At 33.3% G+C, this 22,170-nt stretch overlaps 2 protein-coding genes across 7 annotated transcripts; both read right to left on the reverse strand.

Annotated features, from left to right (window-relative positions):
- Window positions 1–1,306: 1,306 nt before the first annotated feature.
- Window positions 1,307–2,024, reverse strand: LOC104880244 (thionin-like protein 2). Its single transcript, XM_010656385.1, has 2 exons — window positions 1,605–2,024; window positions 1,307–1,493 (listed from the first exon to the last, which is right to left on the reverse strand). Exons 1-2 carry the CDS (start codon window positions 1,984–1,986, stop codon window positions 1,435–1,437), a joined length of 441 nt encoding a protein of 146 aa, XP_010654687.1. The 5' UTR covers window positions 1,987–2,024; the 3' UTR covers window positions 1,307–1,434.
- A 9,362-nt stretch (window positions 2,025–11,386) lies between these two features.
- Window positions 11,387–21,124, reverse strand: LOC100266855 (probable ADP-ribosylation factor GTPase-activating protein AGD14). 6 transcript variants are annotated; one of them, XM_010656388.3, is made up of 14 exons: window positions 20,704–21,124; window positions 20,439–20,558; window positions 20,034–20,095; window positions 19,726–19,813; window positions 19,565–19,626; window positions 19,388–19,484; window positions 18,762–19,217; window positions 15,814–16,452; window positions 15,550–15,711; window positions 15,348–15,440; window positions 15,130–15,219; window positions 12,945–13,122; window positions 12,814–12,859; window positions 11,387–12,101 (listed from the first exon to the last, which is right to left on the reverse strand). In XM_010656388.3, the coding sequence occupies exons 2-14, from the start codon at window positions 20,535–20,537 to the stop codon at window positions 11,963–11,965; spliced, it is 2,211 nt and encodes a 736-aa protein (XP_010654690.1). In that variant the 5' UTR covers window positions 20,538–20,558; window positions 20,704–21,124; the 3' UTR covers window positions 11,387–11,962. The 6 variants fall into 6 exon arrangements, with proteins under 6 accessions (XP_010654690.1, XP_010654688.1, XP_010654692.1 ...); XM_010656386.3 differs by having other exon boundaries at window positions 20,662–21,090; XM_010656390.3 differs by having other exon boundaries at window positions 20,439–20,555; window positions 20,704–21,020.
- Between the last annotated feature and the right edge of the window lie 1,046 nt (window positions 21,125–22,170).

The raw sequence follows: 22,170 nt of genomic DNA on the forward strand, positions 1-22,170 counted from the left end.
ACACGTAAATACTTAAAATGGTGAAAGACATTTATATAAAAAATAAGTTGCTTTTTAAGGAAAAATATGAGAAAGGTCCGATTCACAATATAAGGATTATTTTATCCACTATAACCAAATATTTTTATTTTCAAATGTAATCTATTTATGGGAATTTTTTTATTAAATAAAAATATTAATGTCCCAAAACTCTCTTTAAGACTAGCAAAAGGGGCAAGGTACCAATTGATTGGATAGTCATCATTCTTTGTTCCTTGAAGGTATTTATGTTTCTTATATGAGATTGAGGAATGAAAGTAAATATTTTGTTTCTAATTCTCAAGTCTCTTTGACTAGGAATGAATTCAATGATCTTAATTCTTGTACTTGGAGGTACCTAAGAATATAAGATTGAAATGATTATTTGTTGTACATAGTTTAAAATATAATTTTTTTATTTTATTTTAAAAGAACAACATTTAAGAGTTTTCTTCTTGGTCAAATAATAAGATTAAGAAAAATAATATTTACTTAATAAATAAATATTAATCACAAAAAGCCATGAAAGCCTAACAGAAATGTAGGGGTAAAATAGTACTTTTAAGATATTCTATATTGTTTCCTATACCAAGGTAATCTACTCCTATCATAATAGTTTATTATTCCATTCTCATTAATTTATTTAAATATAAGAATAAATGAAAAAGAAATGAGATTTTCATTCCTACTTTTCATACGGACCAGACATGACTTAAGGGTGAATGAAGATCTACTGATTTAAAAAGGGGAACAAAAGTTTGCTTCAATACATTATCAACCAATGAAGATTCTATGGTTTCATTTCTAATTCTACCAATCTACTCTAATTTCATTTTTGAATTCCACTCATCCTATATTTTTATGATAATTTAAATGTTTGTTAATTATTTCATCATTCCAAATTACTTCTTATTTTATGTTGCAAAACGCCCTTTTTTTTTCTTGTTCATTTCCTTCACTTATTTCTGCATTAACTTTATCTTTCTATTTTCATTTCCAAATTTGCACTTTCCTATCCCTTGAGCTAGTTGATCCCATGTTAACATCTTTAAGGAGACCACAAGAGATTTGTTTAAGATAATAATTTCAAATTTATTTATAGGTTAATGTAAGACTTGGTCAAAAAAAAATTCTTCTTTCATTTTGTGTTGGTTCTAAAGATATTAGCATATGATCAAATATTTAAACTCAAAGTCTATGCATTAACACACATCATTCACATGCACCATCATGTGACAAAATGCTGGTAATTTGAAAGACAAGATAAGGGAACATGGAACATGTCACATGTTTGCTGCCAATCAAAGACCCATTTATTATTATTTTAAGATATAAACAAACAAAAAGATGGGCTGCCTAAGTGGCTAAGGAGACCAATTATTCTTGTCGCACATCGTCGAGCAATTTTCCACACATTCAGATCTTGGCGCACATCGTCCCGCAATTGTCCACGCATTTAGATACTTTGAGCGCAGCTGATAAATGAAAATAAGAAAAATGTTAAGAGACATGAGAAAAACAAAAGAAAGAGGAGAAAGAGAAAGCGCGCAATAGAGAAAGAGAGAGAGAGAGAGAGAGAGGGCTACCAGGGTTATATGCAGTGCTTATTTTAGCGCAGATATTCGTAGCGCAACCATACTGGCAGAGGTAACTAGGATCCGATTCAGCCAGCATATTTGCGCGTTTGCATTGCTGCTCAGCCTCATTAGCACAATCCTCTTTACTTCTTCCCTCTGAGAGGCATTTGTCAACGACTCGTTCATAGCACTCTTTGTCCTTATCACCACCAGATACAAGACACTTGACTACACATAGTGTACCGCATAAGATAGGATTCCTTCTTCTTATAAGACACATAAAGAAGCATTTGGCATAGCAAAGAGGGGAAAATGCTGCTGCGGACTCAGTCACAAGCATCCCCAACATCAAACAAACAATGAGAGCAACCCTAACCCTTGGTCCCTCCATTTTCTTCTTTTACAATATTTCTCTCTATCCCCTTTATGATTTATGTTCCAAGGAGATAGGTTTATATAGAGTTGAAGCATACGATTATATACGTAGCATGAAATATGAAATAATACTTGAATTTAGCTATTATTATAAAGAAAATAATGGTCATTATGTTGGCAAAATAAGTAAGGAAAATGTATGAAATTGATTTCTTTGATCTTTGCAATACAACCATTCTCTTCATGTCTGTCTATTTTTTTTTTCTAAAATGCTCTTGTTTTAGTAAATGTGTTTCTAATCATATAACATCGTGTTTATATATAGGAATAAAGAATGAGAATTAATATTTTTTCTCAATTCCCGTTCCTCTTTAAATAGAAATGGATATGATAATTTTAATTGTTACGTTTGGATGTATTTAAGAATATAAGATTGGAATGATTATTTGGTTTTATTTTCATTTTAAAAGAAAAACCTTTCACACTAGGTGTGATAGAAACAAATTTATTTTAAAACTTTATATTCATGTTTGATTGTTGTTCTTGAGAAATAATTTTTAAAAATAAAATAAGAAGTTTAATAATTTTAAAAAATAATTTGAAACTCAAAAAATATAAATAAAAATTGATTGTAAAAATTAATAGACATAATTAATGTTTTAAATTCTTTAATAAATCCTCTATTTTTTTAGAATAAATTAAAATTCAAAAAGTGATTAATTAATTATAAAATTAAATAAAAAATTAAGAGATTAAATAATAAAAATTAGAATATCATTTCCTTAGTTGGGTAGTAAAAGTATGCACGTAATAAAATTTTTGACTCATTTATACCTTAAAAAATTAAACTTTTTTGCTTTTAAATTAAAAAAAAAATAGTATTAGTAATCATTAATTTTAAATTATTATTATTTATTTTTAATAAAATAAACCAATTATGCTTTAATAAGATATTAATATCCATATTTTTATAATAAATTTAAATTTACAAAACTATTTTTATTTTTAATAAGACTCAAATTAAAGTTAGTTTATATTATATAAATGAAATTTACAAAAAGAAATTTACAAAATTTAAATAAAAATATTTTAAAAAAAATGTTATCCAAAAAAGCTTTTGACTTTTTAAATTTTGTAAAGTGTTTTTAAAAATAAATGGCACCAAAGAATCAAAATATCTCCTACTATGGGATGAATCGAAATCCTACTTAATTTTCTTTGCAATCATTTTTTATTTCATTCCCATATTCACTTGAGATATCCAAACATTGGAATGGATGAGAAAATGACAGATATGTTTATTCCCGCTCCCCGTTTCAGCATACTAAACATGACCTAATAGTTTCTTGATAAACCTCAATTTTTATTTATTAGTTGTCCTACATCATATGTTCCATTGTAAGTCACATCTTATTTCCATAAGTTAATTATTTTGAGGAGATCATTTTGGCATGTCTCATATTCTACTTTCATTTTCATTTCCACTCCAATTTCATTTTCAATTCCACTCTTCCTACATTTAATGATAATTTAAACTTATATTATTTTATTATTCCAAATTACTTTTTATTTCATTTTGCAAAAAAGTACTTTAGTTTTGTATCTAGTTCATTTTCTTAAATGCTTTCACTTTATTTTGCAATAACTTTATCCTTTCTATTTCCATTTCCAAATTTGCACTTTTCGATCCCTTCGGCTAGTTGAACCCATGTTAGCATCCTTAATGCGACCATAAGAGATTTTTTTAAGATAATAATTTCAAAGGTAAGAGAACGCAATAAGTTACATGTTTGTTACCAACAAAACACTCCTTTATCATTTCAAGTTACATGTTAGCATCTTTATTATAAATTTGTTGAGTTCCTACTATTGCTTTATTTTTCTTCTTTTCTTACCTTTTGTGTTTATGAAGTCGGATTCTAGCAAATCCAATATCATAAATTTTACGGTTCTATTTGGGCATTATGAATAGAACATAATGTCATTTTGTTAGAAGAATGTTCTTTCAAAATTCCAAAATATAAACCAAATGGCATTACATTCCATTCATAATGCCCAAATGAAACCGTAAAAGCAATTTTATATCTATCTTTTTTATGAAGTTAGATTTGCTAGAATCCCAACTTGATATCAAATTTTGCAATTGTTTATTTAATTGTTTTCTTGCAGCCAATTTTTATCTTTTTTTGTAGATGAGTATTATGTTGATGCAATTTATGCAAGTTATGTGAAGATATTAATAAAATTTGTAATGCGCTCATTTATTTATAGGTCATGTAGGATTTGGTCAAAAAAATTTGCTCTTTCATTTTGTTGGCCATGGAGACATTATCATATAGTCAAATATTTAAACCCAAATGTTCTACACACTAACACAAATCACTCGAATGAACCACCGATGTGAGTACATGAACAATAAGGAACAAGTTACATGTTTGCAACCGATCAAACACCCACATATGATTATTTCAAGATATGAACAAACATGAATAATAACTAACTTTATTCACAAAGCCTAAACACAGGCATACATGACCATTGAAAATATATTTGTACCATAAATTACTTTATTAGCCTAAAGATGAGTTATCTAAGTGGCTAAGGAGACTAACGAGTCTTACCGCACATCGTCGAGCAATTTTCCACTCATTCAGTGCTTGGCGCACATCATCCCGCAATCGTCCACGCATGCAGATACTTTGGCCGCAGCTGATAAATTCAGAAAAGAAAAATGTTGAGTGACATAATAAATAGAAAGAGAAGGAGAAAGAGAAAGCGAGCGATAGAAAAAGAGAGAGGGGCTACCAGGGTTTTCTGAAGTGCTGATTTTAGTGCACATATTGGTAGTGCAACCATGCTGGCAGAGGTAGCTGGGACTCGATTCGGCCAGCGTGCTTTTGTTTTTGCATCGCTTCTCAACTGCATTAGAACAGTCCTCTTTACTTCTTCCTCTTGACATACATTTTTCAACACCTTCTTTAAAGCAGTTGCTTTAAAACGAGGTCTAACGCACTTAGCTAAACATCTTGCAGCGCATACGGAAGGCTTCCTTTTTCTTGTATTACAGAGGAGAAAGCATTTGCCATGGCAAGCAAAGGAAAATGCTGCTGCGGACTCCATCACAAGCATCGCCAATATCAAACCAGCAATGAATGCAACCCTAGCTCTTTGTCCCTCCATGTTCGATCTCCTTTGTAAAGAGGGTTTTAAAGTTGACAGGATTTCTTTCTTTCTATCCCCCTCCCGTTATGATTTATGTCCCATGGAGATAGGTTTATATAGAGTTGCAGCAACTCCCCTTCCATGGAATATGAAATAGTACTCGAATTTACTTCATTGTGAATAAAATAAAAAATAATAATAATTTTCTATAATATAATACTTATCATATAAAAAGTTTGGGCTTACCTTATATTTTTTAAATGGTTTTTAAAAGTTATTATCTTTTCAAGGTAAGTTCCAAAATATTCTTATATTTACATAAAAGTTACTATTATTTTTTCAAAAAAAAATATATCTAAACTATTCCTTAGTTATTCCCTTTGAAACGTAGCAAAGATGACAAAAAATATTTATGCTCACAGAAACTCATCAAATATCGACATCGTATAAAGTAAATATTCATATTACATTTAGGTCATGTTTAGTACATGAGAATGGAGAATAGCTTAAAAAAATAATTATGAATTTGTGTGGACGTTAATATTCATATTTTTATAATATTTATAAAAAATATAATTTATGATTTCATTGTAATATTACTATTCATATTTTATTAAAAACTATTTATTTTAAATTTAATTATAATTATAAAATTATTTTTACTTTTAGTAAAACTTGAATTAAATTTAGTTTATATGACAGACATTGATTTTACAATTTTTTTATAAAATAAAAAAAATTAAAAATAACTTATCCAAACAAGTTTTTGGTTTTTTATTTTTTTTGAAGTTATTTTAAAAACAATTCGGAGGAAATCAAAATACTTTATATTAGAGATGAATCAAATATTGAATCATTTTTTATTTCATTCTCATCCTTGCTTGAGTTATCCAAACTTGAGAATGAATAAGAAAATAAATGAGACGTCCATTCATACTACTCATTCCAACGTATCAAACATGGTCCTACTGTACTATCAATTCAATAAATAATGAATGTATATATTTAATTTTGTTATTGTACTTGTTTATTTTGCATCATTGATTTAATTTTTTAGAAGGGGATTAACAGTCCATTTGGAAATAATTTTTCGAAACGCTTCTAACATTTTTAACACTTGAAAAACCTTCTCATCGTTGAACCCCCAAAAGCTTGTTACATTTTCATGACTTATAATTTGCACCTTAGACAAAATTTTAACACACTGTTAAAAGAGCAATTGTCCATCCAAATTACAATTTTCTTTAAGTTTACATACCAATTTATGTATGGATACAAAAAAAAAAAAATTTGTCATGCAAATCAAGTGGAAAGGAAAAATGAGTCCTGAAGGAGTCTTCACATATTCACGGCTTCTTTTGTCTAATGTAGAGCCGCTCAAACCCTGATGCTTCTTGTTCAACCGAAGCTTTGAGTTAGGTAAAGTTTCAATGTATACCAAGACCCAAATTCCACCTAGGCTTATGTAACACAAAGTCCAAAGTTATGACAAGGGCTAGTCAAACCGAGAGTTAAATTAAATCAAGTCTATAAAATCAAATTTTTAACAGCTTTTCAATTCGAGATCAAGCTCTTTCAAACCCTTGATCAACAACTCTTGAAACAAGAATTAGAGGATCATTTAGAGATCATATCTATTTCATTTATAAATCAATAACAATATAAGTTTAAGTACAACTTTCTCATCAAACAAAATTTATCTCAACAATAATAAATTACTGTTGATCGGGGAAGATACTTATGCATCTTTAATTTCACCTTTTCTAAAAATGGGAAACATGATGTTTCGAGAGATCTTCCATTAATTCTTCCCCCGTTAATCTCAAGAATCTCCATCACTAAAAACTAGGTTTAGCTATCCTATTTGAGAATATAAGTGTTGTAATTCCCCCATATTTTCCTCGTTTTAAAATTTTCACCTCACAATGTGGTTTCCTTTTTGTAATGTTGCATTTAGCTATTCAACATTTTGGTTGCCATTATTTCATCATTTAATTTATTTTTCCTTCTCCTCAAGAAAATATCAACTTTTTATTAGGGAGGATTTTCAAATGTACCCCTATGTTTCAAAAGAATAAGGAGATAATGGCAATTTCATATAAAATTATGCTGAAGAAACTTCCATACTTGTAGATCTTTATTATCATGTATAATCACATTGAAATTGATCTCCCTTGGTTTATCATGTGGCTCTAGTTGCACACTCTATGCCCTGCCTATTAATGGGGTTGTAAGATGACTTAAGTGATATTGTATATAAGATACTAAAGACAACACTTTGGTTACATCACTAGAACTTCATTTTCATATATGCTATGTACTCCAACTAATTTTTTTGGTAAATATTAAAGTTTGCATATAACTTTAGCTTGATGTTGGTCTTAACAAGCAAAGAAGTTGTGTTTTCGATCAATTTTTCAAACTACTATAGTTAATTATATGCTTACGATGATGATATTGATGTAAATCTGTCTAAGTTGTCAACAATTATTGCTTAACTTGAAACAATAAGAGTTGTCCTACTCCATGAACCACCACTTTTGTGATAATAACAACAATATAACGATCGAGTTAGCAGTTGACCTCAATTTCCATTGTAGCAAATAGTTTTTCAAATAAAACATGTCAAACATTTAAAGCATAAATTGCAATGTAGCCGATTTGAGGCTACAGTTATTCACTTGATGGAAACGCAAGTATACATGACCATTGGAAATTTATTTATGTTTGATTCTCTGAAAATATTAAGAAAAGAAAAAAAAAAATATATATATATATATATATATATTAAAGGAAAATGGTTTTCTCATATTTGATTTCATTATGAAAAATAAGAAAGAAAATCAAATATTTATGCATTTTAAATTATTTAATCTTTATATAACAGAAGAAAATAAGTTGAATGGATTTAAAAAAACATATAAAAATAATTTATTGACTTCGAATTTTATTTTTTTTTTCATTTTTTTTCCTCTTTTTTTTATTTTCCCCTCTATTTTCTTTTCCTCACATTTCCCTCAATTTTTTTCTAGGAACTAAACTTATTGTCCAAACAATTAGTGAGCCCTTCCCTTTTAAAAAAAACACACACACAAATGAAAATGTCAAATTGATGTTATTTTTACAATTTTCAATAAGTGAGGTTTACTTTTCCAAATATGGAGATGTAATACTTTGGCACAAATATTTCTGAATCTATTCCAAGAAAAATTTTGGAATAAACTATTAAACTTGTACCGCCCTATTAAGAATTGAATTGCATATTCATTGACCATCTTGGATACAAAATTCAGAAATGAGGTTTGATGCCGCTAGTATTGTAACTGTTCTCCATGCAACTATTCCGACCTTATAAGCATGTAATCAAATTACAAGCAAATGAGGAGGGAGGGACGGAGGGACGGAGGAGGGAGAGCGCAAAAGAGCAAAAGAGAGAGAGGAACGGCGGGAGAGGGAGAGAGCAGGAAAAGATAAAAATTCTTGTACAAAATATAAAAACTCTTGGAAAAAAAGAAACAAAAATTTATCATATACTCTAATATATAACTTTTTTCAAAATTTTTAAAACTTGAGGAAGTAAAAAAAAAAAAATACTTATATTAAAAGATGTCTTTGAGTATGAAGGCATGTGATTATTTTTTTATAGGAATTTTTATATTATATATATAATTTTTTATTTTTAAAAATAATAAAAATAAGTGTTTTACAAGTTGTTTTAAAAAATAGTTTTTAAAAATAAAAAAACAAAAAACTTGTTTGAAAGATGAAAATAATTTTAATATTTATTTTTAATACAAATTAAATAAGTACTTTTTTTTTGTTCTTTTATGACCTTGTTGTGCTTGTGGATGTTGGAGAACATGATCATCTACGCCAGCAACACCCGTCCTAGAAGCTCTTTCAGAGGCCATATGTGAAATACAAAACCTTTACTCGAAGTATGAAGTTGCGCTCCATGATGAAGATCAGGAACCCCACCACCCAACCAGAGTCAGGTGGTTGCAGAAAAGCACCATCACCATGAGGCACCATTTCCATATCTTCAACCCCCATTTCATCTCATTCTTCAGAGACTTGAGGGTGAGAGAGCAAATCAAACCAGTCATGATTGTGCAGAACAACACCTGTTGGGACATCATTTGTTTTTATTTTTGGCTCTGGCTAGCCGTACCACCGAATTATGCCAGACGGGGGCATCACAACCGGAATGGGCCGGACCAGAGTGGCCTCCCCAGGATTCAAACTTGGGTCCTATAGGCCTTAAGGCTTAGGACGTTGCCCTCCTGGTACCATTTGGACTACTAGCGCAGATGGCACCAGGAGGGCAACGTCCTAAGCCTTAAGGCCTACAGGACCCAAGTTCGAATCTTAGGGAAACCACTCTGGTCCGGCCCATTCCGGCTGTGATGCCCCCGTCTGGCACAGTTCAGTGGTACGGCTAGCCAGAGCCAAAAATAAAAACAAATGACGTCCCAACATAAACGTCGGCCTTTTTTGCTTTGGTGCCCAGCCTTGCCACCGAACTGTGTCAGACGGGGGCATCACAGCCGGAATGGGCCGGACAGCGCAGAGTCTTATGGGGTCATTTGTTTATTTGGCCCTTGGGGGTGACGTCCCCAGGATTCGAACTCAAGACTAAGGTTTTTTTTGTTGCCCTCCTGGTACCATCTGAGCTACTAACGTCCTAAGCCTTAAGGCCTACAGGACCCAAGTTCGAATCCTGAGGAAGCCACTCTGGTCCTAGCCCATTCCAGCTGTGATGCCCCCGTCTGGCACAGTTCGGTGGTACGGCTGGCCAGAACCAAAAATAAAAACAAATGACGTCCCAACATAAACGTCGGCCTTTTTTGTTCTAGTGCCCAGTCGTACCACTGAACTGTGCCAGACGAGGGCATCACAGCCGGAATGAGCCGGACAGCACAGAGTCTTATGGGGCCATTTGTTTATGTGGCCCTTGGGGGGTGACGTCCCCAGGATTCGAACTCAAGACTAAGGTCTTTTTTGTTGCCCTCCTGGTACCATCTGGGCTAGTAGCTCAAATAGTAGCTCAAATGGTACCAGGAGGGCAACCAAAAAGACCTTAGTCTTGAGTTCGAATCCTGGGGACGTCACCCCCCAAGGGCCAAATAAACAAATGGCCCCATAAGACTCTGCGTTGTCCGGCCCATTCCAGTTGTGATGCCCCCGTCTGGCACAGTTCGGTGGTACGGCTGGCCAGAGCCAAAAAGAATGGGCCGGACCAGAGTGGCCTCCCCAGGATTCGAACTTGGGTCCTGTAGGCTTTAAGGCTTAGGACGTTGTCCTCCTGGTACCATCTGCGATAGTAGCCCAGATGGTACTAGGAGGGCAACGTCCTAAGCCTTAAGGCCTACAGGACCCAAGTTCGAATCCTAGGGAGGCCACTCTGGTCCGACCCTGATGCCCCCATCTGGCACAGTCCGGTGGTACGGCTAGCCAGAGCCAAAAATAAAAACAAATGACGTCCCAACAACACCCACTCCATCAAGGCTCTTCGATTGATCTTCCTTCTCTTCCTAGCTTACGCGTGATACTTGTCATCTTCTTTGTCTTCCTTGTCTACATTATCAAACCACTCATCATCGTCATTGTCCTCGTAGGGGTTTAAGGGTTCCAGCTCTTCGGATTTTGGTGGGTTCGGGTACTTGATCTTGACAAATCGGGTTTTAGGTTTAGGGAAGTTGTGGCGTCGGATGGTGGTTGCAGCCTGCAGGCGCTTTGGGTTGGTCTATCACCATCATCACTTGGTCTAGGCTACTCCTCCTATCGAGCTTCTCATCCACGATTTGCTTCTCACTTTCTTTTAATTTTCTTTTGTTTTTCATTCTTTCTTTTAATTTGCTTCTTAAAAACAACAAGTACTTTCTTTTAATTTTCTTTTGTTTTTTGTCTCACTTTCTTTTAATTTGCTTCTTAAAAACAACAAAGAACAATCCGAGGTTGTTCTTTGGATTTTTATTTTTTTAATCTTATTTTTAAAAATTATAACTTAAAAACAACTACCAAACACATAAAAATAAAAATAAAATAAAAAATTATTTTCTATTTTTAAAAACAAAAAACTATTTTTAAAAACTTCGTCAAACAAAACCCATATATACCCAAACATGCTAAAATTACTTTTATTTTAAATAATCAAATTATTTAAACCATGAAAATAAATGAGCCATGTTTTTTGTGAGAGAGAGAGATCAAACATTCTCCAAATACATACATAAATTAAAGAAGAAAATCTCTTAACATAATCTAAATACATGTTTATAATTTTTGTACTTCACTATCTATGAATATAAACACCAATCTCACAACTACAGAGAGGAGGTACAAGTGAAGACCCACGATTGCAGAAGCAAATGTGAGATCATCTTTTACAAAAATTACAAAACAAATAACATCTAATGGATACAAACAAAGGGGGACACGCAGCACATATATATCCACACACAAAGGGTAAACTATTTGTAACCATAAAATCTAATAACACCACCACAACCACAGAGAAAGGAAAATCGGGGTTTCCCTGGAGCCTCATATGGCCCTTTCGAACAAGGCACAATATTTCAACCTTTGTTCCCTTTCCCTTTTTTTTTTTCTTTTTTTTTTTTTTTTTTCTTCTCCTTTTGACATGTCGCCTATGTTCACACAAATTTACATGGCCAATTCAAAATTTCTCAAGGCCAGGGAGTCACATAAGTTTCCCATTATGCGACTAACCTTACTCTAATCTTTTTCAGTCGATACCAACCAAACTTCTTCAAATGTTGATACAAGCAATAGAAGAACCTGAACAGCATTAGCCTTATTCCTTGAGGTTAACCAAATGGGTTTCCACCCATGGACGAAAAAGAATTTGGAGTCGCAGGTGCAGAGAATCTACCACCCAGTTGCTGATTCATGTTCGAGGGACCAAAAGCCGCTCCATCTCTGCCAAAACCCCCAACGGCTTGATGTCTGCATTGATATATGAAAGGTAAATCAGTCAGCATTTAGACTGTTTTTGTGCATTGTAACCAACCAGCAAGTTAATTAAATGTAGTAACATCTTTAACATGAGTAAAATAATCATCAGATGGATCATATCTTCACTGGGAAATACATAAGGAAAATCTAAGCTGTTAGATGAGAGTACAAATATATGGCATCAGGTACAAACAAATGAAGGATCGAATTGAGTACAAAGAAATGGGATCAAATTGTTTATGTGGCATTGTGACAGGTCCTGCTTTTCAATAAGGGTATTGATTCAGAACTGTAGCATGACCATACATACAAACACAAATAAAGAAAAGTAATACTCTTCAATAAAGTTTTAAGATTGGGCACTTGGACAGCACACCAAAATGAAATATTTATTTTGATTTCAGCTAGAACATGTAAGGACTATTTTTATAGCATTTGAAATGAAGTGGCTCCTTCCATGTATGGTGCATTATTATGATTGCCATCCAATTTTTTATTTGCATGCTTTACTAGAGATCAATTTCTGTTTGCTTCTTTTCTCAAGGATGGGATAAGCCTAGAAATTTTATGGGAAACGAAAAAGAATAATCTCTATTTATATGTGGTGTCTAAAGACTCCACTAAAAGTGAAGACAGTCACATGGTTAGCAGAATTTTTCCTAAAGAAAACAAGTATGGAAAAACATGGGATGGATAAAGTTACCCTGGATGTGGCAGATTGCTGTGCATTTGCTGCCCCATGTACATACCTGAAGATTATCAAAATCATAAATCAGAAACCAAAGCACCAACCTTAGATAGGATGATTGGAGAAGAGTCAAAAGTCCAACTTACTTTGAGGCATTCCTGATACATAAGGTAGGGGTTGGGGGGGCATTGATGATGCATACGCCTGTGTTTGTGATTGCACCCATTGAGGATGCATTGCGGTACCCAGGCTAGAAGGTCGCAATAAACCAGTTGGAGCTGAGGCATTTGGTAGTGCTCCTTGCAAAGGTGCCATGGACGGAAACTGTCACCAAATGAAGGTTATGAAACTTTAAATAAGTTACATTTCCATTAATAGAAGTTGATAAAAACACCTTAAAAAGAATTAAAGCTTTCACTGGATTATAATTTGAGAAAAATATACCGTGCCTTGCTATATATAAAGAGAAAGGATAGTGTACTTTTTAATCAGTCTAGTCACAGCATCATCAAGCTGTCACACCACATATGACATGCCTTCAGCCTAGGTTAAGTAAAGGAGACCCAGAAAACAAAGCAATGTATCAAGAATGCCTAGGCAGCAAAGTGACGGTGACCCTGGTAGGCACCTGTTTTTTGTTTGACTACATGGATCCTAAGCACTCCATTTAGTAGAGTGCTTTGAGTCCTAGGTTAACAGAAGGAAAACCCAAAAACTGAATAAGCAATGCATCAAGGATAATGCAGGCAACAAAGTGATTGTGCCCTAGTAGACACCTGTTTGTTGTTTGACTAAATGGATCCTAAGCACTCTCTTCAGCATGCCCCATATAAATGGTGCTGGAAACCACACAGTCAGAGAATCAACATGACGAATTAATTTAGCAGAGTATTAAGAAAATGGCTTTGTAGGACTCGCCAAACACCATTTATAATAATAATATAAACTTTCTAACTTTACATAAAATACGACAACTGATATTTTCTTCTTGCCATGTAAGAATTTGTGAGATTGGCTATCGTTAGGGCACAATCCTTTTCTTTTTTCCTTTTTTAATAATCATACATACTTATCAAGGTTATATCTGACACAAGTGGTAACTTAGCGTTTGAAGACATTGTTTTTCTTTTAGTTTTGCAAAAGTAAGACTACAAATCCTGAGTGCTACCAAGGAAACATGATGATTACCCAATGCTTTCCACTTCATAATACTGGAATGATTTAACAGATTGCCAGATTACTAGTTCATATGTGCTCTACCAGCAACATTTCACATATTCATCTGTTGAACTGTTAATTTTCCTAAAAGAGCTTAAGCTTGTAGGATTTGGGTCCATAATGTATATTATGCTCTTTAACATACTCCTTCACATGCAGCCCCATACCTGCATGTGGAAAGACATACAAGCCCATGGGTAAACAACCACAATCAGCCTCTTTTGGTCTTACATATATTTTAAAACAAATATGCAGTGAGGCTCAAACACAAAACCTCCCGCCAAACAAGGTCTTGATATCATGTTGAGCTGCCAATTTTCCTAAAAGTTGAAGTTGGTCAATTTTGGATCCACAATGTATACCATACTCTTTAACATCATGTTTAAATGATCAATACATCAGAATGCTACTAAAACACCCCAGTAAAGGATTATTATCTTACAATCACAACCTTGTTTTTATAGCATAGAAGCCCTACGTTCCCACTTTGGAGAACCATAGAAACTACAGATACACAACTCCAGTTGCTGATTGGGACCTCCTACCAATTGAGCATAAGAACACTGAATTGCATGGGCTTCATTTGAATTTCTATTGAAAAACAAAATAAAGACAGAAAAAAATCATAGAAATATGTTCATATCTGGATGTCATCCCAAGTTTATTCTTTATGTCATTGGTCAATCAAATGAAAAGAATAGCTCTAGAAATAGAGAGATATTTCTACATTGAATCACCAAGCAAATACCCTATAAGTTAGGGCAGCTACAGTCGAACTTGTAATGAGCACAACCCTATTTCTACATTGAATCACCAAAGCAAATATCCTACTCTCTTGTCAATTTCACTTCCTAATTCACATTACCATCTGATTATTTTCTGCACAGGCAATTGAATAAGACTCAAGAGTCTCAGAAAACTGAATGAGAAGAGAGGTAAAAAATATGCATAAAATGCCTTCACAAGTATAGAACATATAATTGATGCAATCATAAGAAGAAAAACAGAAAAGCGAAAGATAGAAAAAGTGACTGAAGAGGAAATAATCAATTCAAATAAAAAGGAATGATCCAAGAAATTATAACGACGTGGAATGAATTTAAACTGGCCTACCATTGGTGCTTGAACTAGAGCTGCTTCACTATTGACATCAAACGGATTTATGGATCTTGATGCTTGGGGAAAAGATGGTGCACGCTGCAACTGAAAACCCACCTTAGAAAATAAGTAACTCATAATTCAAATTATCAATGTGAATGGTATCACTCATTTGACATAATCAATATGAATAATATCATTCATTTGACAAAATCACATCCAGCACTTGTTACCATTGCAATAGGATATTGCATGCCAAATCCCATCCCATGAGGTGGAACTGCCTGCCACCCAGGAACTGATGTATAAGTTGCAGTAAAAAGGTCCTGCAGTCCATATTTATTATTAACAAGTTAGTTTTCCATGTCTGTTAATAACAAGTTAGTAACAATAGTAACAACAACAATAAGAAACAAGGAATTCCATCACTATGACCTCAGGGAGTGCTTTTCTTCCAACAGATTTTGCTTCCAGAGGTGCCTTTGATACTTCTCCAGAACTGGTATCTTGAATCAGCTTTGAGGTAGATTGAGATGATGGCAAAGTTGGAGTACTCATAGACCCTTGCACATTTGACACAAGCGATGAACTCCATATCTGTGGGAAGAGTGCAAAAAGCAACAGGATAGGCTATCACAAAATCACAACAGAATATTAAACTAAGAAAGAGAAGTCCAGATCATGTCTCATGACATTTACCTGATTGTTTGAACCACCACCAACTGAGATATTGGTTGGTTGTGCGGTAATTTGATTATCATTGATGGGGAATAGAGAATGCTGAGGCTGCTGCACACGTGGCCACTGCTGCACATCATTGGAATTGATAAAGGAATTGCCACCACTGACAGCCATAGATGATACATTGCCTGCAGGGGCAGCTGCAGGAACAGCAGCACTGCCACCGGGAGGCAAAATTGATATATTCACTGGTGTAGCAACAGCAACATTACCAATGGATAACTTTGACATGCTTTCCATACTTGCATTGAGCAGAGTACCACTAGCCTGTAACATCATGTTTCCTGCAGGTGATGCTGCTGGAACTGATAGTTGCGACACAACTGAGTCCAGTGTGTTTGCATTTGATGCAACCTGCGAACCTTTCTCTTGAACAGGAGAATCAAAGGATGCCCAGTTGTCGCCACCAAAAGATGAGTTTGTTGGTGGTGTGAATGTTTGAACTGTAGATGCTGCAGGTTGTTGTGTTTGTGTTGCAGTGGCAGCATTAGGAGGCTCAGGATCACTGGTGAAGTCAATAAGGCTTCCTAGATTTGCGCTTTTAAATTCCACTGGATTCCCATCAATGGATCCCATGCTACTAGATGATGCAGTCCTCTACAGTGAGAAACCAGCAAAGAATTACTGCATTACATATTTTAAAAAGCTCTACAAAGAATATACAAGCAACAGTTCTGAACCAGGATCAAAATCAACAGGATGTGATGGTTCAGATGCAACAGTTCAGCTGAATTCTTAAGGAGATAAATGACATCAAGCTTCAAAAATGAATGAATAAAGCATTATCACCCTCTCATTACAACTAATAGAAAGACAATAAGAAGCCTAACTCTACCTAGATATTGGATAACCATTCACAAAAAACAGTAAAAAGAGAAGCAATGCTTTCCACAACAAACTTTAGAACAAGACTATCAATACTATAACAGAAGATATTCCAAAGAACTACACTAAAATGTCAAAAGTAAGGGATGATAACCCTTAAGCAGCATTTAATGTACGCTTGTATGCACATTGGAAGTTCCAATCAAGTAAACTTCACATTAGCAAACTCAATTAAGCCTCATGAAGCTATTTGGAGTTGACTACAAGAATTGTGGAGATTATTGGAGTGATTATAGGACAGATTGTAGGAGAGATTATAGGAAAGATTGTAGGAAAGACTGTAGGAGAAATTTTAGGAAATTTTTTTATTTATTTCCTTTTATTTTACAATAATAGGCTTATAAATATCCCATAACTTCATTCAGAATGTAAAGAAAATTGTTGAAGAAATTACAGGAAAGATGTTAGGAGAAATGAGAGATATATCTTTTATTTTGTTGTTATAGGTTTATAAATCCCTCGTAACTTCATTCAGAGAATTTATTTTAAAAAAATATATATGAGATGAATTATCTTCTTTTCAACAAGAATCATGTCCCACCACCCAATATTTTAGAAGCCTTTAGTGGTCTCAAAGTGTTTTGCCCAAATGAAGCAAAGCATGAGCAACAAGGTGTAGGCTATAACTTAAACAAAATAAATAAATAAATAAATAATAATAATAATAAATAATAATAATAATAATAATAATAATAATAATAAATAATGATTTTTCAAAAAAAATACTAATAAAATCACATAAAAATTAAATAATAAGAAAAGCATACAATTCATAATACTCACATTAATTGTATGTCATTGTTAATAGTTCTAAATTAGTTCCTCTTTCTCCCTTCTAAAATCTATCGCTCCCTTCTAAATCTATCGCTTTCTGTCTTTATCAAATAATATTCAAAAGTAACATAACTATTACTATACGATCCTCCAATAAATCATAATTATATCCAATTGATCTATTATTCTCTCCATCATTGTTAATGTTTTCTTCATCATCCTTTAATTACAATGATCTTTCTCCTTTATCCATTAATAACAAAAAAATGATTATATACAAGTTCAATCACTACAATGACCAATAATTGTTTTATTTCTTCTTCTCAATTTGTTCTTTTCTTTACCATTTAAAGGGTTAATTGCTAGTCAATTAAGCTCTTACTTTTAAAAGTCAACCCAAGTTTAACCTTAGTCTTAAACACAAGAAGAAATTTATAAATCTATATCAAAACCCTATAAAACTAAAACTCATTAAAACCAATGAATACTGAGGCTTAAACCTCTTACAAAATACATACAAAAAGTCGATAGAGGCCCTAAATGCTTTAGCCTCAAGGCTATAAGTCTCAACAAGGCAAGGCTTAAGCCCAAATTACCTTATTTTGAGGTCATAGTAGGCTAATTTGCATAGCCTTGCCTCGAGGAAGCCTTTCCTTGAGGATTGCCACCATCCCCACATTGTATAGGACTAGCAAAAGGGGCAGGGCAGCAATTGATTAGATAGCAAACTGGGTCTCCATTCTTTGTTCCATTAAGAGTAAATAAAGATGTATTAACTTAAAAACAGGAACAAAGCTTTGATTCAACACATCTTGTACCAATCAAGATTCTATGCTTTCATTTCTAATTCTATCAATTCACTCTAATTTCATTTTCAATTCCACTCTTCCTATATTTTTATGATTATTTAAACCTTTGTTTTTTCATTATTCCAAATTACTTGTCATTTCATTTTGAAAAAAGTACTTCATCCTAGTTTCTAGTTCATTTCCTGCAATGCCTTCACTTCATTTTGCAATAACTTTATCCTTTATATTTCCATTTCCAAATTTGCACTTTCCAATCCCTTCAGCTAGTTGATCCCATGTCAGCATATTTAATGAGACCACGATAGATTTGTTTAAGATAATAATTTCAAAGGCAAGACAACACAAGAAGGAACAAGTTAAGCAAACACCCATTTATCATTTCAAGATATGATCAAACATGAATAATAAACTCACAACACAATTCACCAAAAGTCTCACCTGTGTCTGTATAGAACCACCAGGAGCCCTGCCACCATTTGATTTAGGAGGTTCACCTATTCGAAGTGGTGGAATATTCTCTCCTAAAATATCTCGAACAGGACGCACCACAGGTGGACTGGAAGAACCCAGTTCCTTTTGATAACTCGGCGACCTGCCCTCCAGCTTAGGTTCCCCACCCGGAAACTTGTTGTCTTCAGATCTCCTACTTCCAGATCTATCATCCCGATATCTATCATCGCCTGCCTCAAACTGAGCTGGACTTCTCTTGTAATCACCATATTTTTGCTTGTCTTGATCATACCCAGGACTTCTTCCATCATAATTATATCTAAAATTTCTGTCTTCATTTCGTCCTCCAAGCCCAGACCTTTCACCATAATTCCGTTCATATGTATCCTCAGAAGGTGGGCTCTGAGAAGCACTACGCTGTTTAAAGGAATCCTCCCTGTCAGCCTGTATGATATTGTAAAGGGACCTTTAGAACAAATGCACTCCAAACTATTTTCACCATCAACATTCCAGTGAGAAAACAATTCAAGATTGTTTCAGTCACAATCTAGAAAACAATCAGTAAGCTTAAGTTGTTTATCCTGAGATAAAGACGGGACAATAACATAGCTTACCATCTTTACCCTTGGAGGCCTGTCACTGCCCCTCTCACCGGTATACCTTCTGTCCTCATAAACATGCTTAATGAAGTCTCGCAATCTATCAACATTACTGAAAGAAAATATATTAATTAGAAGCATGAACATTGATTAGGCCCATAGCACAAACTTATACATTAATAATATAACAACCTGCTGTCAGGGAAAGAATTGCGTTGTTGATCCCAGTCTTTTAAATATATTTCCTTTGCACGCTGTGATATCAATACATAGAAATTAACTAACTAGTTAACAAAAACAAAATAATTAAATTGCAGCCCATCAATTATGAAAGGAAAGCGGTGTATTTTTACCTCATTCCCCCCATTTTGAAGGGAAGTAACTTCTTGAGAAGTAAATTTAGCCATCGACACAGATTTCACTCTATGTGTGAACTCCCGACTGAATTGTTATGAAATAAAAAATAAGTCAGAGCACACAATTGTTGATAAAGCCAATATTTATAAACAGACCCAATTGTCAACACACCATCCTCGTAACACCTATTTACGGTTACTTCTAGTACTCCTTTGTGCCATACAAAGGAAGTGGCATACAGTGAGAATTGATGAAAAAAAAAAAACAAAAAACAAAAAATAGTCAAAGATGTATTGGTACTTACTGTATTCCACTGCAGGTTGTGCAAACAAATGTCCAGAAATTTGTGCAGACGTATTGTGGTCCCTGCTCAAAAACAGAAGATTTAATTCATGGTATCATCTCACAACATGGTATTTTCATTCTAAATCAAAGAGCACAAAAGTAAACTTTAAACAACAAAATTGATAATTAAACACTAAAATTTAAGGAAAAGATAGCGGCTCTATTTGGTTGCCGAGACAGGGTAGAAAAGGAAATTAACTTTTTGACGATGCCACTCAATTGAGCCTGACAGTTACATATATATAACAATATCCAAATTATTACTTCCAGGTGCTTTCCTTCATTTTCTCAGCAACCAAACAGAGGCATGTGAAAATCAAATTTTCAAAAATAAAAAATCAAAAATAAAAAAATAAAAACTCACCAGACCGTTGCAATTGATACATCTCCGATTACCGGGAAGTTTCAGAAGTCCACGAATAATCTTCTCGTTTTTCTCGTCTTCCTTCATCCGATTCGCCATTCTTCACAAATTCTCCCACTTCTTCGTGGCAAAAAACAAAAAGAAATTCAACAAAGCAAAAACAGAAGGCGTTAGAAACAACAAAACCGCGTCATTTACAGGCAAACCAAAGATGATTGATTACCCAATTAAGTAAAACCAAAAACGAACTCTCTACAAAGCACACCACGAACTGCACGAAAACCGAACAATTGTCATCGGAAAGGGATCGGAGACTTCAAAACGACTTCGTTCATTAAACCCTAGGAATTGGCTCCGCCCGGAGATGACTCACCACCAGAGCATGAATTTTCATGGAATTTTAGAGAGAATAAGTGAGAGGAAGAGAGTAGAGCAGAGCGAACTGTGAAGTGCTTGGTTTTTAGAGAGAGAGAGAGAGGTGATGAGAAACTGAGAATAAAACGACGCCGGATTAAGCGGAGGAGCGGCAGTCAGGGGTGTCGAAAGGCAGAATTATTGAGGACGAAAGGACGGAAATGCCCTGATTGACTGTGGAAACTGGAAAGGTCCAGGGGTGGGGGCGGGTGGGGCGAGTGGGGCGGGTGAGAAAAGCCCAAATGGGGGAACTCATGACATGTAGGTTGTCAAACAATGAGAGAGCCTCTTTTTGAACGAATGATAAAAGCAAGCACTTATTCCACATGTTTTACTTTAGCTCATAGTTGTGACCAAAATTAAAGAAATTAAATAAATAAATAAATAAAAAGTTATATATTTTATTAAAGAAAAGGATCTTCCCTTTATTTAAAAAAAAAAACATAACATGCTCTTCACGTAAATGAGATTACTTGAGTATTCTTGTAAGCTTGATGAAAAGCTTTTAAAAACCATTTGTGTCCATTGAAAAGTTTTTCCAAAAAATTTAAGGTATGTTTGATAAGGTTTTCAAAACTGTTGTCAAAATATAGTTTTTTTAGAATAGCTTTTAAGAACATAATATTCTATTTAGTTATACTATTGTTTTTAAAAACAGAAAAAACTATTTATAAAATTTTTTAACACTGTTTGATGATCGTTATTTTCTAAAAACAATTTTTAAAAATAAAGTGGAATAAATAACAATTTTTAGAAAACAAGTAAAAGTTATTTCTACTAGTTTTTAAAATCAAAAGTAGAACATTGATCCGTTTGATTTTTTAAACTTGTTTTTACAATTTTTAAAAACAAATTTCAAAAAACATGGTCAAACAAACTCTAATTTTTCATATTTTTTTTAAATAAAAGTAATTTGAAATATTTTTTAATTTTTTTATGTTTCTAAATATTTTTAAAAAAAAAATTATATGTATTATTTTATTTTTAAAAATTATTTTTCATATTTGTTCCATTAATTTTTAAAACAACCTTTGAAAATAAATAAAAACAACTAAAATGTGTTTTCAAAAAACACCATTTTTTTTTACTTTTAAGATTCCCTAGTTATCAAACATATTTTCCTTTTTTATTGTTTTCAAAAACAAAAAATTAAAAGTGTTTTTAGAATTATTAACAAACATATCTTAGTATCTTTGACTATCATTCTTATTTTTTGTTTAAACAGATCTTATTATACAAAAAGTATAGATTTACTTCATGTCTTTAAAATTTGAGGTAGTAAAAAAATTAATATAAATAATGATTTAAAATAATTTTA

This window comes from Vitis vinifera, chromosome 9 (assembly GCF_030704535.1).
Source record: "Vitis vinifera cultivar Pinot Noir 40024 chromosome 9, ASM3070453v1".
In the NCBI taxonomy this organism is placed as follows: domain Eukaryota; kingdom Viridiplantae; phylum Streptophyta; class Magnoliopsida; order Vitales; family Vitaceae; genus Vitis; species Vitis vinifera.